Here is a 23,931-nt window from a genome sequence, read left to right on the forward strand (position 1 = left end):
TGAAAATCCCATAATAATGCAAAATCACATCGAAACTAAGAGAAATGGCAAATTTGAGCTTATTTGTCTAATTCGAAAACTTGAAAAAGATCGAGAAACTTTTTTTTTCAAATTTAACTGCTCCCGAACTGAAAAGTAGTCCGATCTTAAAAGAGCCGAATTAGTAAGAGTCTACCATAGGGGAAAGAATTCTCTCTACGAACATTCATGCCTTTCGAATAATGTGATTTTTTTTGTTTTTCCTAAGAGACTTACATATTTCTATTGAATATTAGTTAGATTATCATCAAAAATTGATAATTACAAGATAACTATGTGTAAGTTCCTTAGGAAAATAAAAAAAATACGTATTATTCGAAGGAAGAGTACTTTCCCCTATATCTCGTGTTGGAAGTATGTGCTAAGTCCATTGTAGACCGCCCAGAAGCGCCTTCCATAATATATGGATGCTTCTCCCGTGCCCCCGAAGTATTTGGACAGAAGCGGTGCATATTATTACGTTTTATCACATGTGAAAATGACTTTTTTCTAAACATTCATTTGCTTGACTCAGGCGAAACTCGAACTCACAACTGTGAGAGCCAAATCAGAAATCTCATCCGCCCAAGACCCAACGGTCTGGACCAACTACAAAACATAACCGAAAATCCAATTTGGAGAAAAATTAGAAAAATATAATTTTTGACGTATTTGAGAGCGATAGGGAACGAACCATAGGGGTGGCGGAGAAAAGAAAAAAAAATAGTCTCAAGACAATGTCATTTTAGGAGGGGTATCGAAGGCCAGAAGTCTATATCTCATACCGTTTGAATTTTATAGGTCAGAAGACTTGAAAAAAACACGCGATAAACAATATTTTCAAAAGAATGTTATTACCGTTAATTTATCGATTCATTACCAATTGAAACTGGTGTAATCTGGTTCGAAATATCAAGACTTTTCAAATAAATCCAAATTAAATTAAATCGGTTGTAAAATAGGCCATCCAGGGTGGTTGAACTTGGATCTTGAATAATGCAAGATAACGATTTATCCGGAGAGAGGTGTCTAAAGACGAAATGTTCGTCTGGGCTACCTCCAAATGTAACCAAAAATGAAACAAATCGCTAGGGATAATTTAGTGGAACGCATGTAAAAAAAAACCAATTTTTGGAAGGATGGAAGGGATGGAGGGTAATTTGGGTAATTCCCTAGACACACTCACTAAATTCCCATCAGTTTCCCACTAACTAATCAGTTTTTCTACTTAAGTCGTAAATATGTCTAGTGCATATGTTAGTTTGTTAGATAATGTTGACTTGTGTAGATAGCACTGAAGACCGAAAGTCTATATCGACGACTCAGAATATAAGTCGAATAACTCGATTTTTTCCAAAAATCGTTTTTTTGGCCTTGTGGATACTTCTTTATATCGTCTACCTTCCCTATGAATATTATACTTGAAAGATAATTATTTTCAAAGTTCTAGAGATTTTAAATCTGAAAAATCCTATATACTCTGCATGTAAAATCTCAGCTTTAAATCGGTCTCATGTAAAATTTAACTACTGCGAGTTATTCGTTTCTTATTCTGAGCGGTCGATATCTTTTCACCGTTGACGAGCCAAAATGGAAAAAAAAATTATTTAAACTGCTCTTTCATGGAGTTCGCGCAGTTAAAATTCAGATAACTTTATAAACATATTTTTTGATTGAATGAAATTTTGATTAGTCATGTATTTTTAAACGAAATTGTGAAAATATCTTTGCAAAAATAAAATCTAGCTTGCGTGACCCATAATATTCAAATTTCATCAATAAAAACAGAAGCTCTTGCCTGTGACACAGAAAATTTTGAATATTCCCATTCAAACTTTTGAATTGTTGAACATATCAATGAGCAGGAAAAATATGAAAGTAAAGCAATTTGATGCCATCAAAATTCACTATTTGATGGGGAACTTATTAAGATGTTACCCATTCAAATTTATGCATAACTTCCGTTTTTTCGCATAAGTTTTTTTCTTACACTTTCTGAAGAGAAAGTCATAGACCAGAAAGTTGAATGAATGCATAAATTTCCACAGGAACGTACAACTCCTAAGAGATTATCGGATGAATTGATAATTCCCCCATTCACTTTATCTCTATATATCCATGTGATTTGTTAACATATTTAGATTACTTTTCTTTGCTTATGTATTTCACATTTTATTCAAAATTATTGCTGTTAGACCAAGTTCTCAGGACATTTCTCATTCTGATTTATTATGCAGCAGTTACAATAAATGACACTTGTTCTATTTTGAATAAAGTTTATTGAACAAAAGAGCGGGGGAAAAGATGGAGGGATTTACCATGGCAAAAGAAGTAAATATTCCAAAGTTTCAACAGTGTTGTTTGAAAAATTATTGCCATTCTTATTTATGAGGAAATTATTCTAATTTTTGCCAAACAAGTGTGAGCTAAGGCATGAATGAGTTGGAAATATTGTGCATTTTGTCACGAAACTTAGCTAAGCTAGAATTTTTTTCCATCCCTTTTGAAAGAAAATACCATGGAAATTTCTTTTAGAACGCACTCTCACCCCCGAATTACAAAGAATAGTAATTTCTTTGTAAGTACATCAAATGCTATAAACGTGTATACAAGTGCTAAAAATGTTAATTTAATTCAAAGTAATTTGATAACTTTGCCATTCTATACGGAAAACACCCTGGATACTCTCAAAACAATCGCAATAGTTAAAATTTCTTTAGCTAGTTTTTAAAATGTAGAAGAATTTAATTGTATATTTCACTCTCAAATGAAATAATTGTTTTATAAAGTTATATAAGTTAATTAAAGAGAGAAAATAGTTGTTGAATTGCTTTTCACATTTTTTGGCTTCCGGATCTGAAAACTTTTTTTTTCCCCTTAACATTTGTATTTACAAGGAAAAAGTTTGACTTGTTTTGGGATCATTGAACGCGAAGAAAATTTAACTCATTCAGCAGAATCCATAGCACATGATACTTCTTCTTGGGCAAAGAAAGAAAAAGGAGAAATATGTTTACATTGGATATTTTGCTTTCCTACCAACAAACCCCAAAGCAATAAGCCAATTACGTAATATTTCCTTATGTCATCCTACTTTGAGCAATTAACAAGAGTTAGTAAATGTCTGTGAGAGGGAAGTGTTAGATAAACACTTGAAGGACTTAGTACTTGGACCTTATCCAAATGTTACAATTTTAATTAAATTAATTAACTTCAAGTGTTATTCCTGTCGCAATAAGATGATGCATAAAATGTAGACAAGAATTTATATTGTAAAGGCTGTAAAGGGATTGCAAAGCATCCCAGCATTGCGGAATGCTTGGACTTGTGACATCGATGCTATATGCCCTCATTCGGGTGGACAAAGTTGTTTAAGTCATAAAGTATCTCTAAAACCATCAAAACTTGTCCAAAACATTGTTAAAGTCACAAAATTGCATTTCGATCAAAAACCAAGAATGAAAAACACACACTTAGGAAGGGTTTTCTTTATAATTTCTTTATTAATTGAAAACCAATTCCATCTACCATTTTATTTTAAAATTTAAAGCATATACATAAAAAAATAATTATTTAAAAGTTGTAAAATTACGGACACGCCTCAAGATATCTCGACGCTCTCTTGCTTGGACTAAAACGACACATTTTAGATTTTTTTTTAATATAAAAAACACACTAAAAACTCACTTAATGGATCAATATCTGCATGACGTAGTGACTCCAGAGCCTTGGCAGCCTTCTCCCTGACAGTTTTAGCAGCTTGGACCATACCCTGGCTCTTTTCTTCCAAGTCCTGAAGAGCCTGCTCAATAAGAGCTTCTCTTTCCTCAACAAATTTCCTAGCTTCCATGCTCATTTCCCCATACTTCCCACTGCGATTGCCCTGAGAGCCTTGTACTGCGTCACCTTGTGAACTTAAATCACCTTGAACCCCTCTCACTTGATCCTCCGAGAGCTTCACAGGCGACATCTCCTGCTCCTTGGAATTCCCTTCTTCACTTAACATTTTAGGATTCCCTCCTGGGTTGGTATCACTCTTACAATCCATTTCAAACTGATACACTTTATCACAAGAGATGCATTGAAAGCCTCCACTCCAAGAAACGAGTCTTTGCACCGGGAAAATTTTAAATAACCGAAATGAACATTGAATGCATCGGACTTTGATCATTCTATTTCCAATATGACTAATTGTAAATATTCTTTTCTTCCTGGTATGTTCTCATATACTTCCCACAATCAGTGCAATAAATCCATCTCTTTGCCTATTTTTTTTTTATTTCTATTGCACTGCGACAAATATTTGCGTTTTTGCCAAATCTATTTGCATTTCATCTTCCCCATAATCTCTTCCATTCTTAGATAAATCTTTGAGCTTTAAGTATTGAAAATGGTCTTTTAACTCTTTCGTATCTTTTGGGATTCTGGATACCCAAAGAAAAATATGAATATTCTAGGAAAACAATTTTTGGAATATTTAGAATCTTAAGATCGTACTTATTTCCTGGGAAGGTTATTTTCTATCAGAATTTCGTGAAATTGGTCCACTGGATATAATGTAACAGTCCGGAAAGACTTAAAGTAAAATGTACAATAAATTTCATGATTAATGTGAAAAACAAAAATCAAAATTCTTAAGATTTCTTTAATTTTAAATGCAGGCGGAAAGATCTTTTAAAGTTTAAAAAGGGGTGGAAAAGCGTCCTAGGCCTAACTGACTGCTCGAACTCATAACTTAAATGCTATGCCTCAAAATACTTTCGCATCATTTACAATTTACCGGTCCAGGACCGATTTGAACTGATTTATAAATCACTCAAAACATTGCTTAAAATACTTCTGGAGCAATACAATTCAAGTTTGAATAAAGAAAAACAATTGAAATTGGCTCAAGTTTGTTAAGATTTCCAAGACCATTCCAACGAGCCCAGACATGATCCCATTAGGTTGAGAAATGCGTTCTCGGGAGCCTTTTAAACCTTTGACCTTGAAAAATCATTATTAAGAATGATTCAACGGTATTTTCGTATAAGGATGAAATGCCCACCTAGGAAACCTCTAAAACGTTACAAAAAAAAAGGAAAAAAATCGCACTACATGTTTGCGATCCATCCAAAACAAAACTTAGTTTTAAACAGTAAGGAAAGGAAGAAAAGGAAAATGAGAGGAATGTTAAAGGTCTCAGGGTCGATTCATGGGCGAGGGGATCCCCCGAAGATTCCAAGCAGGGGCCCATCAAGCCTAATAAAAAGTGAAGCTATTTTTCACTTTTTCCTGTAAAAATTTTGCGACATAAACAAATTTGCTCGTAGTTCTTGTATTATTTCGGTGAACGTTATGAAATAATTATTTTTAGATAGCTTTTAACGCACAATTTCGAAATATAACAGGCTGATAGTCTATTCTCTTTAGGAAACAAACCTACCAGTAGGTTTCAGTGCCTCCATGCAAAAACGTATGAAAAAATGAATGTCGAGAGGCCCTTGGTCCCTAATCTATGTAGTAATCGTTTGGGATCTGAGCGCGGTAACGGCAGGACGAACAGACAGATAAACAGAGTAACGACAAAAAACTCGAAACTTCAGATTTCCTAAATTCTACCAAAATACGACTGTTACCAAATAATTGTTGCTCTCTCTGTATAATTCGAGCAGGAATACTAAAAATTTCATCTTAAGCTTAGCTTATAATACACGAAGCATTGTCAGTCTTAAAGATTTTAATTTAAAATATAAAATTTTAGGCTGTCTTTAATAACATATAATTATGAAGGATGTCTGAGGAAATAAATGATATCGGTAAACGCGTACCGTAAGTGCGGGGGACTGTCCCCTGCCGGTGACTTTGACACCCTTATGTTCATAAGCTTTTCTTCACTTCTAGAACTTAAGAATGGTCTTTAGCGATTCGATCTACCATGTTTGATCGCTGAGAACCTTTCTTAAAGATTAGAATTAAGGAAAAACTTACGAACAGGAGAGTGTCAACGTCACCCGCACGGGACAAAGTCACCTGCACTTACGGTATGTGATTCAGTTTGAAAATAATATTGTTGAATCAAAAACGATTTATAACCAGTCCATAAGTTAGAACTAGTTCAGACTTGTCGAATATTCAAGAAATTCTTAAACAAATCCGGACGATTAAGAAACCAAGCCTATAGAGTTCTGTTAAACCTCTCACCTTGAAAAAACTTAAGGGATAGTTCAAAGGAAATTGACATACGAAATGTTTTAAGCCATAGTATGTGCGAGACCTGAAATCCTTCCCCTACAAAGGGGTCTTTACATAAAGGGGTCATTGCTAATTGAAGAAGAAAAGATCAAGAAGACTTTAAGAACATTAGTGTTCTAAAATGCTTTTCTTAGAGAATTCTACCAATTTTCGTACGAATTTCTTTGCTTAGAGAAGAAAATGCTTCTTGAATATGCTTATAGAGAAGTTGGAGACGATACGAAACGATACGTCAACTTATGAAGAGCCGTCGAACACCTTAAGTCATTATCCCTAATCTTTTTTTTATCTCCAACACTGGTAACGGCACAAAATTCGTGAAATCATTTTTCGCAACTTGCCCGTATTCCAAAATTATGAATTCTTGGATTGTAAGAAATCAAAAAATTAAACACCCTTCTTTCTCAGAAGAGTTCGAGCAATATAATGAACCTTACTTTGTAACTTTAATATTGCAACATGCCGTACTTTACCCAAAGAAACTCAATAACAAAGGATACCTGACCACGCACTCAATTTCCTATTATGAAAAACCCTTTACAGACGTTAGAAATTTAATTATTTTAGTTTCCATGGATTTTATTTCTTATTCTTTGACAAAGTGAATGTTAACTTTTTCATTTTAATTAACGATTCGGATTCCTCCCTCAAATGTCGTGAAAGTTGAACCAACATTTAACACGTTCTCATCAGAAATGATGAGAAAATCATTCTTCCATGCAAATTAGTCAGGGAAGCTTATTAGAAATTTAACTCGTAGCATTTAATCAAAATTTACCACAGGAAATCGTGTTTTTCCGCTAAAATGTATTATCATTTAGCGTTTACCGTACATTTTAAAAGATACTTGAGTAACATGAGATATTGCTATTGTTTTCGAAATTCATACAATGGGTATTCTTCAACAAAGTACCATTGAAGTACTTTAAGAGCATCTATCAGTCAACCGTTTTTCTGTGGTCTGTGACAATAAACCGTCATTAATATAGATTCTGGAGAATTGATAAGTTTGTACCACATCAAATTTTTATTACTTAAGCTCAAAGAGAAAGCGATTTATACAATCCTTCTTTTTCGAGATTATATCATATCTATGTCCTTACACACTCTCCTCCTAAATGTAATAAACTGAATATTACAATGGTAAAATATTGTAATGGTACTTGACCAACTAATTTCGATGTCAAAAATGCATTATAATGAAGTTTTGAAATAAACTTACTTTTTACTTACTCTGTCTAGAGGTTAAACAATTACGGATATATCAATTACAAGCCTTTTAGTGGCCCTCAATAAGTGTGACTTTTCGATGCGTCTCACATTTTTTTTCAAAAATCCACCGTTCAAGTACGAGTATAATTCATTATCTAACAGAAAATATTTAATTTTTATAATTTCAAATTATTTTATTCTGAGAAATATTTTCCACCGCAATGTAAATTGTTTTCAAAAACCGTCTGTAAAATCCGCTGATTTTTTTTAATATTTTTAAATAAAGATTTCAGAAAACATATGAATAATTTGTAAAGGCAGTGTCCTATTTTTATGTACGTTTTAATAGATTTATTACTCAATAGATTCCTGCGGTATGTTCATTTAGCTTCTCAACGACTCATATACACGCTATAAATTCACAGTTCAGTAATAAGCTTCAAGTAGATTTTCAAAATTATGCAAAATCAAACCAAATCAAATCTCCACAAAGTCAAGTTTCATTATTCAACGCTTGAGTACTAACATTACATACTCTGGTACAATTTACAAGTGATAGACTACTCATTCAATGGACTTTACAACATTATGACATTTCAATTCAATTCAATTTTAGTCTATCTTCAAAAGAGAATGAGCACAAATGCGAGGGATCTGGTCCACTCTTTCTCCGAAAATGGAGCAAGGATCATTTTGTAGGCTTTAGTATATGATTTGAAAATTACTAAGCCTAAAACTATAAAGGACTATCTCTCCCTGGAAAATTAAAAATATTCTTCTTAAAATCGGCTATATCCTGAACATATCTCCTGAATTATTTATAGTCTATCATGCCAGTTATTGAGATAACTTATGTAAAAATGGGTAGAATTATGTTATAGAATTTGCTTTTTTGGATTTTGGATATTTAGGATTTTGGTTTTGGGAATTTTTTGGTTTTCGGGATTTCGAATTTTCGGGATTTAGTTTTTCGATATTTTGTGTTTTCATGATTTTGGCTTTTGAGGTTTTGAACGGGCCCCTATCATAAGATGTTGGCCCAAAGAGAGAAGGACTCAAGAAACGTATTCTTAAGCCTTTAAGGAAGAATTGTACGCCTTTGTTCAAAAATAAAAACTACTTTTCGGGCTATTTAGAGGACAAAATCACTTTCTATAGTCAAGAAAATTGTTTTTGTTTTTGGGACACTAGTGTCCCACTCGTCCACAAAGGGTTAAAACAAATTATATCCCTATCTCTTTATTTTCTCTGTGACTTTCAAAATTGCCTTCATAAACCTTTAAATATTTTTTAGTCTACGTAAAGAATCACATGTGACAACATTCCTTGTCTAAGAAAATATTTCCTTTGAAAAAAGAACAAAGGTGACTGAAGACCATAGCCTCGAAAAACGTATTATCAAGACATTTTTAACAAAAAGTTTAGAGTATAACGGCTCAAATTAGTTTTCAATTTATTAAAACAATAATGATGCTTTTGAGAAACATACGATATTCGCAGAGCCTCAGGGAGTAAATAATTGAACACATTTTTTAGATTTTTTTTGAGTCTTCTTCGATGAGTAACTTCAAACGAAACCGGTGAGCGTCGGGGAAATTAGGTAGCCTAAAAACACGATTTTTCCAAGAGTTTTCGGCTTGTACTCCAAACTTTTCTCAGCGCTCAAATCTAAAACTTTCTTGTTTTGTCAAATGGTTTAGGGGTTTAGAGGGTATGGGGTTTGGGGCTCAGTACTTTAAATTACTGATATTTTTTCTTAATTTTGGCTTTTAAACAATATCAGTAATTTGATTGAAATGCAGAGTTGCAAAACCCGTGCTCTGTAAACCCTTACACCAATTAACAAAGCTAGAAAATTTTATATTTCAGCACTGAGGAAGGCTAACTAACGATCACTCCCCGTAAAAGCAAAATTGTTACGAAAACTCGTAAGAAGCCTCGGACAGGACGGACTTTACGGCAACGACCTATAAGGCCCAGAAAGCTACTAAACTGTAAGCCTGATAGGAGAAGGATGAGGGGGCGTCTCAGAAAACGATGGATAGAGGTAGTGGAAAAGGTCCTTAAGAAACTGGGGGTGCTGAGGTACTGGAGGCGAAAAGACGCCAGATTGTAGGAGGTTAGTGCGAGTGGTGCGAGAGGCCCGGTCTCTTAAAGAGACATTGCAACCACCTAAGTACGTAAGTAAGTAGGAAACTAATGAAGGGATTATTCAGCTTACTCAATTGTTTACTAAAATAATGTTACGATACATTCTATTCGTCACAAGAAAACATTTTTTTGCTGTAAGGCTATAATTCTCGTCAGCGACACATATGCAATGGCAACTATGGTCGCCTATCTACAGGTCACGACACAGCCTGGGTTTTAGTCACATTTTCCTCTTTTGAAATCCTAGGATCAACAATAGGAAAATCCGGAAATCGTGGGGAACTAAGTAAGTAATTCTATAACAGTATGACAATGTCATATGACAAATTTAACTTTTTATATACTAAATTCAAAAGAACTAATAGAAAATTCGATTCATATCAGTTACATAGAGCTTTATAGAACTCCTTGCAATGCCCATTCAATGCTCATTGAGCTTCAATGTTTCTCTAATTTATTACGAAAATTTGTTATATGACATTGTCATATCCGTACAGAATTTCCCTAGAGTAAACTTTAAATGGCTGTACATAAAGATTATTACTAAACGGAAGGAATTCTTGCGTTAGTGATATGTTTTCTTGAAATTCACAGGACATAGAGTGCAGAATTTCAAAATGTTTACTTTACATAAAACACACAATATTTTAAAGTGTCATGCACCATAAAACTGGACATAGGACACAGAAGTTCTATATCACTCAAAGGGACATAAACTCCAGCCATAAGTTTTGTTTGGATGGGACTGCTTCAAAATTTATCACTCTCTTTCTTTGTGATAAATAAAAAAAAGAAAAAATAGTGGGTTAAAAAAGCAGAGAAAGAATTAAAGTTGTTTTATCTATAGCTATGGCAGGAATTGGGTTCATAATATCGACAGAACGATATGTTGATATGTATCCAGCCTCTACGGTGATATAATTTACTTCATAATGAAATTCATATAATTTTTCATCAAATTCATGACGTTCATGACATTTATGTTACTTCATTATGTTACTCTACTGAGAGGAAATTTACTAAGTTTAATCATAAAAATATACTGCATAGCATTACTATTTTACAAATAAGATCACGGAGTTAAAAGGTCTCCTGTGATAGTAAACCTTGGAAAACTATATACAAAATGTTTACATTTGCAAATTCTTTATGAGATACCCCGCATGGAATTTAATATATGCTGTTGATACATACACCAGGAGAGTAGTACTAAACCTCAACCTGTTTATGCAGAAGTGAATTAAAGTAGCAATGTTCCATAGTGAAGAAATCCTTGGTTTATGTCAGCTAAATTAGATTTTGTAGTTCATATATAGACAGAAACGCGAACAAGTGCCTTTGGCATGTTAATTTTCAATTTGCAGAAATGAAGTTAGAAAATAATCAAGTTTCACTCAAACCATGATATTGTTATGTATATAACCTAGAGCTTTTTTGAAGCTTCAGTGCAAATATGTATCACCAACTTCTAAAAATCAATCAATTTACTGTTTACACACGTTCAGTTAGGTCATAGTCATTTTCGTAAAATAAAAAAAAAGTTATGAATGTAAAATAGTAAAGAGAGAAAATATGCCATAAATTTTCCACATATACGCGTCTCGTGAAATGTTTAAGAGGGAACCCCCAAAAAGGGGGGAGGAGAAGGTGTATAAAAAGCCATGTTAGGATGCCAAAAATGACTTCTTTTCCTATATAGTAAATCCACTGCGCCAAAAAGGGTGGTTTTTCGGGGATTTTTCCACCCGAAAAGAACTTTGGGATTGAGGCAGAATGATGTGGTGACAGAGAATGGGGTGGGAAAAAAAGGGGAAAAATGGGTATAGAAAAAAGAGACAAGATTTACTCACTTATCCGCTTTTCTAATCCCCGACCACAGGGCACTGGTGACCGGCGGCATAAATCTGAGTGTTCCAACTGGTGGTGAAGCATAGGGTATCCCCTTGAAGACCTCTACGGGGTCCAGGTGTCTCCCTTCGAGATTCACCAATACCCCAGACACTGAACCATACTTGGTGTGCACCACACGAGACATTTGTGGTTTAGCATCCTTTCTCATGTTAGCTGAATCACTTGCAGAATCTACGTCTAAATTGCTGTTGTAGCTATTGAAACTATCACTAATGTTTGCCGCCAAAATGGATACAGTGAAGAGTGGCAAAATATACAATGCCGATGATAGCACCATTTTGCACCAAACCAAGCCCCCGAAACTTCCTTCCTACTCTTTTGCACACTAACAACACCACACAAAACAACAAATCATTCACATTTGATATTCTCTATGCGAAAAACACCGATATATTTTGCTCAGTCGGTGCTATTTTGGCGGTTTGTTATACGAAAATACGAGATGCACTACCTCACTCACTTCCAAAATGCACAAAACTTTCCCCCAAAACGAATATTTGCAGACTATTGCAAAAGTCTTGTTTAGGTCATTTCCAAAATTGAAAATTATTGATGCACCAATGAATTGGACTATTTTCAATTTATATCACTTCTCCACAATTCTTCTCTCTCTCTTTTTTTTTTATCTGCAATTCACTATCAATACACCTTCATGACTATATATGCATGTTATATTATTTTTTTTTATTTTCCTCCCAGTCACTGTATATCATGCCAGCCTTCATTGATATGTTAGGAATTTATCCTCTTTTCCCATCATCATTCCACTCCCTTTTTATGTGCACTTCACTCTCATATATCTTTTTTTTTATTCACTGTCTTCTATCTCTCTCTCTGTGTTAATTCCAATGTGAATATCCTTTTCCTCCTCTTGTGCACCCACAATATTTATTCACAATTTCAGCTCCTGCAGATAATTTTTATTTGATTTCCCGTCATCCTCTCATCATCCCACAGATCCACTCGTTTCGTTTTCTATTATTATTTATTCTTCTGTCACCATGATTTTCTCTCTCTTTCATACCATATACATACATATATATCATTCATTCAAACAGCCTTTTCAATCTCCTATGAAGGAAATTTACAATTTAGTTATATATGTTTATGATATCTTAAGACGCAAGGTTCTTAGACGATACACAGTGTTCTTCTTCTGATAATAATAATAAAAATAAATTTATTTGCCTTCGCCCATCTGCGACTTTCGTCAACTTCACAATCGAAATCCCCGAAAAAGCAACAGAATTATTATTATTATATCAGTTATTGCATATCGATACTTTTGCAATATTGCTACTTTCTATACTTTTTTGTTAGATAAACCAACACAATGGCATTCCCATTGTGTAAAATGGATACTCCCACGACTTCTAGGTATTTCTTTCTGTAAAATGAGGAAAAATATATAGGAGAAGAGGGGCACCTTTGAATTGGACCACCGTGAAATTGAGTATTTTAACTTCACAAAGGATTTGTAGAGCTAAATTATATCATGATAAAGACTAGTTTCATTGGAATATGAGAAGAAACCCTATTTTAAAGCTACCCCACTTCAAAGGTGCCCTGCTTTTCCCTATATACCTTTCTATCCTTTACGTACATTTAAATCAACCATATGAACTATACACAAAAACTTTATTTAATAAATATTTTGTTGAAAAACTTCAAAGAGTGAGCATGAGTAGAATCCAAATTTAATTATTTCGGTAACTCAAAGACCTAAATTCCATAGCACGTTTACAAAAGAAAATTATATGTTTGACCCATACAGATATAACATTCAGAAGAATTTTTGTTTTTTGAAGCACGAATAATGCTTCAATTCTAAAAAGGGGTGGTAAAGCATTTCGTGCTTTTCGAAATTCTCGAACTCGTAACTTATGTGCTATACCTCAAAAGTACTTTCGCATCATTTTTCGTTTACCGGTGGGGATTTCAGTGGCGCAATAAGTAAGACCGTTGGGGTCTTGGGCGGATGAGATCTCTAACTTGACTCTCAAAGTTGTTAGTTCGAGTCCCGCCCGGTGCAAGCAACTAAATATTAAGGAAATACATTTTCATTGTAACAAAACAAAATATAATGCACCGTCTCTGTCCAAAAAACTCTGAAAGCATGAAAGAAGCATCCACACTGCGGGGAATTCTCTAAATCTGTGAACACTTCACTAGCGAAAAATTCACTACCGGTAAAATCGGTTCTTTATCGGTTTATAACTGTTTGGAACCAGTTCAGTTTTATCAAGAATTCCAAGGCCTTTCTATAAGCCCTAACATAATACCATTCGGTTATGAAATACACTCTCTAAAGCTTTTGACCCTTGAACCTAGACCCTGACCTTGAAACCCCGTTATTCGGAATAATTGAACGGTATTTTCGTATATAGACGAAATGTCCAACTAGGTAATCATTAATACATGTCCCAAACTAAAATAAAGTCGCACAATGCGTTTTCGAGTAATCTAAAAAAAAAAACGAATTATAATACAGTAAGGCCACACAAGATAGACAGTTAGGGCCCTAAAGAATGCTTCATAATCGCTTACACTAAAAGAAATGCTGTTTTAATAAAGCAGCAACGTCGAAGGAATATTTAACCGAATGCGAATTATATGAAACAACAAGTACCTGAGACTTCTTAGAATTTACCCTTAGTGTATTAACGGATATCCACTCCTTAATTCTCGCAAGATCTTCATTAAGAAGACAAAATGTATCAGTCGAGAGTGATGTGGTGCCTTCAATGTAGAGTTGCAAGTCATTTGCGTACAGATGAAATAAACTGTTCTTCAGGTTGGATACTCGTAGAAGATCAAAACACTGTACTGGATAACAACAATGGACCGAAGATCGAGCCCTGACCAATTCCCGAAGACAAGGGAATAGGAGGATACATGCGCACATATTGTGATCGACCGAAAAGAGATGATTTTATCAACAAGTCTTAAATTTGTCATATGACATGTGATACTGTTACAAAATTCCCCTACAGGTCGAAAGCCAGACTGAAAATTTTTGGGAAAATTGGTCCTGCAGTAATATCTCAAATGATTTAGACAAAAGAGGGAGCATACTTATTGGTCTAATTATTATTATGGGTCCCGGTCAAAATCCCGAAAGCCAAAATCCCGAACGTCAAAATCCCGAAAGCCAAAATCCCGAACGTCAAAATCCCGAAAGCTAAAATCTGGAAGGGGCCAAAATCCCGAATTCTTAAAAGTGTCATAACTACTCCCACGATTGTACCTGCGTTTGTTGAAGGCAAAGGGAAATTTAGTGCGTCCCGGGAAATTATTCTACACATTATTCTCCATATAATTTAATCCCTTTCGGGATTTTGAACATTCGGGATTTTGGTTTTCGCTATTTTGGCTTTCGGGATTTTGGCTTTCGCTATTTTGGCGTTTATTGATATTGTATCTATCAATTGAAGCAATAAAAATATCGTTTTTTTAGTGCATTATTAATTCCCTTAAAGTTAGACTTACGAGTTAGGCTCGGGAAAATGCAATTTAAAGTTAATAGGACAGAGCCAGCGTTTTGAAGCGGCATCCTATATCTTGGGGGATGACATCTTCTCTGTGATGGCCAGGACATCAAGACTCGCCATTTATCAGACTGGCTTTCCATTCTATTATGTGCTATACATACTTAGGGGAGACCGAGGTAGAATTAGCCACCAAAAGAAATTTTTCATTGTGTATAATTTGTACAAAAAATTATTGTAATGAGGCTGATAAACATTTCAATGAATAGGAAGGGAAGTTTATATTTAGTATAAAGAGTGCATCCCTCGATATTCCTTCGCAGACAGGCTATTAGGTACCACTATCTAATACTATACGTGGCTAATTCTGCCCCGGTCTCCCCTACGACTTAAGGCGAAAGACGTCTTAATGTAATTATAATCAAAATAATGATTAGACTGCATTCCCATCAGTTTCCCACTAGGCTGTCTTTCGACTCAAACCTTAATGCCCTAGACAGACTTACGACTTAGGCCAAGATATCGCTTAGTGGGAAACCAATGGGTATGTAGTTTAATCATCATTTTGATTAAAAACGTTAAACCGTCTATCGACTTAAGCCGTAGGTGTGCCCAGCACATAACAGTACTGTAGCCAAAATCAGGATCATGGCGGAATAGACATGACGGAAAGACGCGTAGAGTGTATTACTTATCCTATTCTAGCACCCGGCTAGGACATCCTGTGGTCACGCAAACAGCGTGCAGCTGTGTTGACCAAGTAATTCTTTCTTCAAGGACTATATTTCTCTTCAGGAGACATGCCCCTAGGTGCAATCTTTTTCATGAGTTTGAAGCCTAGATTAGTGGAGCCTGGGAAAAACGATTTCATAGCGTAGATCTGGCTTTTTTGACGATATTTTATCTTAAAGTATAGCATCTTTCCTGTAGAGGATAGGACAGCAAGACTCGCTGTTTGTCAAACTGCCTTTCCCTTTCTATAACAATACTGCAGCCAAAGTCAGAACAATGAGGGCGACATTGCCGCGACAGAAGGACGCGTATAGTCTGTTAATTATGCTGTACCATCCGGCTGGGACATCCTGTGGTCACGCAAACAGCGTGTAGCTTTGTTGACCAGGGAAGAAGAAAATGGCCTCGACAATTCCCGATAATAAACCTCGTCTTTCCGGGAAAATTGTTGGGCTATAGCTTTTCAACCTAGAGATACGGACTACGGACGGGCAGAGATCCGAACGAACCGCAGTATCACAATGGCTGTGATTATGAAAGATTCACAGTTAAAAAGCTCTGTGTGAAGTGACCGATTTTCATAATGTAACATTCAGATTGTCAGAAAGCATTGAGTTTTATGAATTCCTATACTATGCCATGACTGCAGAAACCCCTTTATCAAAATATATAATCAGATTATGATAATCTTGATAATCCATTGTTATCGAACATTGCTTTTGCATAGGACACCCCTGACAACATTGAGCTCTTTGACACAGTTTTATTCCAAAGTCGAAAGGGAAACAATGGAGCGTATCTTGTTCAATGGCCTTGCTTTTAGGACAAAAAGACACAAGAGTTTGTGTGCCCTGGGATGAGACGAAAAGCGAGAGATTAATGGCAGTTTGTCATTTTCCTACAGTTAAATCTCCTCTTTTCTCCCACAGTTGGTGTGTTTGTATAAATCAATAACTATACTGTTCATACTCTATTCATGCTTTATTTTTTTTATGTTTACCACAACCACCCATCGCTTTTTGGCTCTCAGCCACCCCCGACACTCCCTCATAGCCCTCTCATATCTACATTAAATATTATTCCAGTAGGACAGCAAAAATGTTCCTTTAACATCGTCCTGCAGTACACTCAGGAACAACCAACAATCCTGTGGTGCAAAATTGTTCCCATACAATACTGAATTAAATTTTTCACATGGAGATTTTTCTCACAGTCACTCTCGTCTCCCCCCTCTTTTTACGATATTTCATGTGTCATAAAGAAAATTTTTCTACATGAAACATTTTATCGCTTTTCAACAGGGATTCTTTCAAATTTCCACCATCCTATGTGTCACTTTTATGTGTGTTTCATTTAGCACAACTCTGTAGAAGTGAGAGAAAGAGAGCTTTTTTTCCCTAACTGTGTGCACAACATAGTTCCCTTCTCTCCTTCATCACTTCCTAAACATTACAACCAAGCGCCCTGAAAAATAGAGGAAAAATATCTCTCATCCGGATATATACTACATACCATAAATCAACTACTAAACGGTGACGAGAAGAGAGAGTATTACCAGCATTCCCAAAATTGAAAATGAAAATCAACGAATTTACACGTGATTTTCTGACAAAATAAAAAATATTTATTTTACAAAATATTTTGCTCCCTATTTTTACCATTCACAGAGTACGATTAAAATGCGATAAAAGGAGAAAATTTGAATATTATTTCACATATCTGCCTAGAGGTTGCAGTAAATTGAATTTAATTAAATATGGATGCGTATATTGAGGATATTGTTGACAATAAAAATAACATTGTTCAAATGTGCGATTCTCTTTTTTTTATATTTCAAGTTATACTTTTTTGTGATTGTTGTAACTACATCAAAAATATGTAATAATTGGTCAACAATGAAATATTACTTTTTTTTGCTATATTCAATTTTATAGAATAATAATAATATCAACTCATTTATAAACCAGATAAATTTAATTGTCATGAAAATGAAGTTTTATTGAAAAAAATACTACAATATAAAAACTGTACTTCACAAACTCTCTGTAAACAAACGTATTCAATTTCGAGAATCATATTTTATTAAAAATACCGCGAATAAATGATCATTAATTAATTAAATTTGGTTAGACTAAAATTAAATTTTAAAGATGTTATCACACTTTTTCATTATAATTTTATTTTGATTTACATTAATCATGGGCAATGTTCGTTCAATTGTGTAATTTTTGATCCATTTATTGATAAAAAGATAGAATAATGATAAATGCGAATCACATTAACTTTTTAGTGTAAAATCATATGCTTTTAAGTCAATTTTAAAAGAATTTTTTGCGGGCTAGGTATACCTTTTTATCAATAAACACATTAAACTCTAAACATTAGAGGGAAGTGGGGCACCTTTGAAATTAGACTCTTCCCCTATTTTAAAAGAAATTAGGGCTTACTGTAATGTAATTCAGCTTTATAATTAGTTTATTGTAGGGTAAAGTTCCATTTAGAAATACGAGAAAAAGGCCAAATTTTAAAGGTACCCCATTACAAAGGTACCCCACTTCCCCCTAAATACTTCAAAGATACAAATCACACAATTAATACCGTTCACAATAAAATTTTAATGAGTTAATGTAACATCATAAAATTAGAATTTTAAAACTTAATGTTCAAGTAAAATTCCACATCCTCCGATTGGTACGAACTTTGAAAGCTATGAGTGATTTAATGCTCCAGCCAATCGTAGAATGCAATAGTATAATATTTCGCAGAATTAACTATTTGAATGATTTAAAGGCCATTAATTGTGAGAAACTTTCATAAAAAGGGGCGGCAAATCGCTCCATGCTTCGCGAAATGCTGATACTCGTGACTTATATACCATACCTCAAAAGTACTTTCACATCATTTACCATTTACCGGTTCACAACCGATTCATAAATCACTCAAAAGTTCGCCGAAATAGAAGTAATAAAATTGATTATCGGGCAAAAATATCTTATGGGTTCATGGCTGGATCAGAACCGATTGGAAACAGTTCTGTCTTATTAGAAACTCCAATACCTTTTCAATTAATCCAAAAATGACACCATTTGGTTAAGAAATATGCTCTATAGAGCATTTCTAACCTTTGATCTTCAAAAACCGTTATTATAACTCAACGATATTATCGTATAAAAACGAAAAGTCCGCTTAGGCAACCTCTAAAACATATCCAAAAATTTAAAAAAAAATCGAACGACGCATTCATTATTATGTTTTAGAGGTGACCCAAGCGGACATTTCATCCTTTCACGAAAATACCGTTGGATCATTCCTAATAACGATTTTCAAGATCAAAGGTTTAAAAAGCTCTAGAGAATGTATTTCTCAACCGAAGTGGTTAATATTTAGGCTTGTTGGAAAGGTTGTGGAATTTCTGATAAATCTGAAACGGGTCCAATTGGTTCTGAGCCGGTAATGGACCGATATTATCACTCTAACCTAAGACATTTTGAGCGATCTTATGAATCGGTTTTGAACCGGTAAACGTCCAATGATTCGAAAATACTTTTAAGGTATAGCACCCAAGTCACGAATTCGAGTATTTCGCAATAGATACGAAGCTTTGACACCGATTTTTTATCATGAAAAATTTTTCAATAAGACAAGCCTTATTGGCTTCATTCAGTAATAACGCCGCTTTAGCGCTGATTGTTCTGCCATTTCGAATTTAGATATTCTTGACACTAAAATCGTCAACAATGTCAACAACAGTGTATGCAAATGTTTTCTGCAAAAAGTGAATATTTGTGTAGTTTTTTGGAATTTCAGGATCGCAGAATGTTTGCATTGCAATTTTATTAAAATAAATATTCTTCATGATCTTGTTCACTTTTGTGTAACTCGTCGGTTTAAACCGTTTAAACGTTCGAACTTCCAACGGGTCTTCAGGTAAGTTCTCTTTGATATACCTTCGAATCGGTAAAGGAAAAACCTCAACCGGAGAGCTCTCAAATCGGGAAAGGTTATTATTGAACGAGAGGATTGTGGCCTTTATGGCCTCTAGACGCTAGATAAATTTATGTCCATATTGAAGAGTTACAAACGTAGGGAATTTGCATCAATATGAACATAAATTTCTCTAATGTGTAGAGGGCATTACACAGTAGAGAAATTTATGTTCATATTGAAGAAAATTGCTTATGTTTGTGCGGTCAATTATGGACATACAATTCTTCATTGTTTGGAGGCCATTAGTCTATTAACCTATGAGGTCTCCGATTTGACTTTATGAACGAGATCTAATAATTTTAGTAACAGGATTATCAAAATCAAGATAACTCACCACGTGAACCTTCACTAAGAAGAGACGGGGATGCGATTAACTTTTTTTCCTCATAACTTTAACACTTTGTAGGTGTAAAAATATATCAACATTTTTTAATCTTAATTTCATACCTTTTAAGGGTAAAATTAACATGAAAAGGGATAACTTTAACCCCTAATACACCTAAAAAGCATAATATTTACACCGTTTCGGTTTCAGTTTCGATTCAATACGGTTCAATACTGCAGGGTAAAATAAACATTTTCGGAATGTTATTTAAACTTTTTCGGATTTCTCTCCGTCTCAGTGTTACCACCAAATTCGTATAAAATTTGATATTTTATAATGAAAATTAAGTTTCATCGCACTGTTATGCCCAACGCACAATAACTTTTGCTTTGTAAACATGTTTTCGAAACTGCCTATAAGATTGAGCGAGATTAGTAGATTCCGATCTCATTCACCTCATTCACTCTCATAGGAAATTTTGAAAATATGTTTACAATACAAAAGTTATTGTGCGCTGGACATTAGTCATTAAAAAAATGACATTTCATCAGAAAAATATTTATATTGCTCTGGAATTTAAAAAAAAAAGAAATCAAATTATTTCGACAACTTCACAAAGCAACAATTTCCTCTAATATTATATATTTATCTTAGATGAAAAAAAATTATTTTGGACAATAAAGAATATTATCGATCACGAATGGGATCTTATTATTGTTCACAACTTTTGAATGTTCCCTTTGCCAGCAATATTTCAGAATTTTCATACACTGAAAATTTATTATTTTAATATTTGAAAATTGATATTTATTGACCATTTTTATTAATCTACTGCCCAATCTGCTGCAGCTAAAAATAAATACTACATTTTAATTTTAACTGACATGTTATCACTGTTATTCTGTTATTTTCTTTTTGCCCAAATTTATTTTTTACTGAGCTATAAATTAAAATAGTTTATTACACCCGTTATGCCCCATTAAAAAAATAATAAAATAAAACATATTCAAAAATAAAGCTTGTGGATCTGGAGATAAATTTATAACTTAACAAACTTTTGTTTGTAGTTTTGCAGCTAAATTTTAATTTACGCACTGTTACAAAATAAATTTGTTGAGGTAAATTGTTAAAAATATAATTGTTAGATCCGTCAGGGAATCTGTAAGAGCAAAAGCCCTTAAGGCAATCGCGTAGATGAGCACTGTCGCCGTCAAAGGTTTCTCCAAAGCCCTTAGTGTTCCTTCTAACGATCTATATATTCCCTATGATAATCCAATATGCTCCTATTTTTATTTTATTTTTTTATGGGGATTTTGTGAATTCAAAAAATTCGAGCATGTTCTTACACGACTAGCATATACAACATGAGAAAGAGATTTTCCACCATTTTGCTCTGGAGGTTGAACACCAACTCTAAGACGGCGGTGGACGATGAAAATTACACGGGATCTCATGAAAACGAAACTGTACTTCGAAAGAATTGTTGATGAATAAATTTATCGATCTAAATATCTATTTGAGATTAAATACATAATTTTAAATAATTTTGTTTCTTGTCCGAAGTTGCACTCAAAGGGGTCGAAATTCAAAGCTAGCCGAAATTTGGCACACTTACCCTATAGCTACAGATCTTTACAAATGTGTTCAGGAGCAAAAAGTTTGTAAAATTTATGACTTCTTGCATTTTACATCCAAAATTTGTTGCTAAACAAATCTTTTGCGATAAGAATGAGTTACAAACCTTTGCCTCCAAGTTTGTAGATGTACAAACCTTAGTTTGTAATAATGCTAAATTACAAATGCAAATCAACAACAAATGCAAATGAACAACTGCAAATCTCTTACAAACCTTTGCATAGGAACCAAATTCTACCTCTAATTGTAACTTTTCGATACACAAATTACAAAACTTGAACTACAGTGGTGGAAATAAGTATAATTCGACCCGTTAATCCTTAAAAAAAACTTAACAAAAAAAGAAATGTCGAAAAAAATTATGTAGACTAAATAGCGTAAAATATGTCATGTTGATTAAACTGTTAAAAGCCTTTTTTGCAATAATTTTTAGTTTTTGTGCGACAATGACCCAAGGTCTCTTCCGAATGCCATTTTGGGACAAGAGCATCAGGACATAACCAAACTAAACAGCAAGCATCATTTTACAATCAAATTTCGGTGGAATAGTACCTTTCTACACTGAAAAGCAACACTGTTAGAGGCAAAAAGCTCTTTTGGCCTCTAACAACAGAAGACTTTTGACTCTTGGGGTACATTAAGAGGCATCTATGGCGGATATATTGACAAATTTGACAATTATCTGATAGAACCTAGTCATTTTTCTTAGTTCCTAAGATCCATCCCCACCAAGACTTTAATTTTTCCCTTATTTTTGTTCTTTAAACATTTTTACTACGATATTTCGGCAAAAATTAATGCAAAACTTTAGAAAATGGAACTTGATTTATTAATTATAGTTAAAAATGAAATTATTAAACGATATTAACCTAAATTTGGTCAAAAATAAATACCCTAGCGCTCAATTTATTGAGTGGAAATATACTATTTCTAAAAATACTTAGAATAAAAAATCAAAATGTTGATTTTTTATGTTGGCATGAAAACACGATATGGTCTACATGATTTTTTTTCGACATTTATTTTTTTTTTGAGTTTATTTAAGGATTAATGGGTGGAATTATACTTATTTCCACCACTGTATTCCTATATGTTTTTTCTTTCTTAGTAGAGCTTATTCTTTCTTAAGTTCAATAATAATTTATGGGAAATATTGCTTTAAAAAGTTTCACCTAAAATATTAATTCTCACTATTGAGATTGAATAGCACGATACTGAGTTGTGGGATATTTTGAAGAGGAGAAAACAAATTTATTTAACAAAATCATGATTCCCGGATTAAACTTGGTGTCGGTTGAGCACGTTCTGTGTTTTTTTTATGGTATATCTTACAATGTTCCGAAATCAATTTATTCTTCACTATCTTAATGATGCTTAAAATACTCTTGAGATATAAGATTCACAGCACTAAAATGCTAATATATATGTGCCAGCATTGATTTTCTACCACCATTTTATTGTCCAACATTGATATAAGAGATATATTAACCTCTATAATCGCGGAAATAGATTTAGAGGGGGTTTAAAGTGATTCAGTTGTTGGTTCATTCTATATTTATACTATTTCTCTATTAATGCGAAATTAAGCTGTGCCTGATGGAAAAATGAGTTAAAAATTAATGAATACATTATGGATATGGAGAGAGCTTTGGTGACGCTAACTTATAGAATAAAATTTGTGCGACAATGTTGAATATTCAATGTGTTCACAAAAGGATTTTCCTTCATTTTAATTTAATGATTGTTTTCCCGAGTTTTGGCCTCCCTAATTAGAAAAACCTCACTCACGATTATTTTCATCATCTCTATCTTTCTTCATTGTGCTATGCTGTATTTTAAAATATACATAAATATATATATATATTTAAACTTTTACCCGGAAGACAAAGAACAATTCTCTCATGTTGAAAAATAAAAGTTAAATATCATCCTGGAAATATATGACTTAGGATGAATATAAAAATTCCTTCCTTCACCATTTAACAAAAGGGAAAATAAGCGATTTCTGACTTTGTACAAAGTTCCTCTTCTCATAGGAGTGACTATTGTAGGGAATTGAAGAAAAGGAGAAGATTCTACAGTGAAAAGTCAGTCAGTGTAAGATGTTTGCCCTATCCGGTATTCCACTCAACTCCTTTCGCAGCTTTTACAATTTTTTTCTTTCTGCTAGACAAGTCTCTTATTATTATACTCGTATAAAGACGTATATAACCCTATAGTGTATTTGTATATAGACTA

At 33.8% G+C, this 23,931-nt stretch overlaps 1 protein-coding gene across 3 annotated transcripts in view; it reads right to left on the reverse strand.

Annotated features, from left to right (window-relative positions):
* Positions 1–23,931, reverse strand: part of LOC129809771 (neuroligin-4, X-linked) — a 161,297-nt gene that overhangs the window by 113,827 nt on the left and 23,539 nt on the right. For all 3 annotated transcript variants that reach the window (XR_008752673.1, XM_055859842.1, XM_055859841.1), the window contains exon 2: positions 11,466–12,433. Coding sequence is in view for 2 of the 3 variants with exons in the window: in XM_055859842.1 (XP_055715817.1) it covers positions 11,466–11,803 (338 nt within the window). In the remaining variant the exon portion in view is untranslated. The remainder of the gene's footprint in view (positions 1–11,465; positions 12,434–23,931) is intronic.

This window comes from Phlebotomus papatasi, chromosome 1 (assembly GCF_024763615.1).
Source record: "Phlebotomus papatasi isolate M1 chromosome 1, Ppap_2.1, whole genome shotgun sequence".
Taxonomy (NCBI): domain Eukaryota; kingdom Metazoa; phylum Arthropoda; class Insecta; order Diptera; family Psychodidae; genus Phlebotomus; species Phlebotomus papatasi.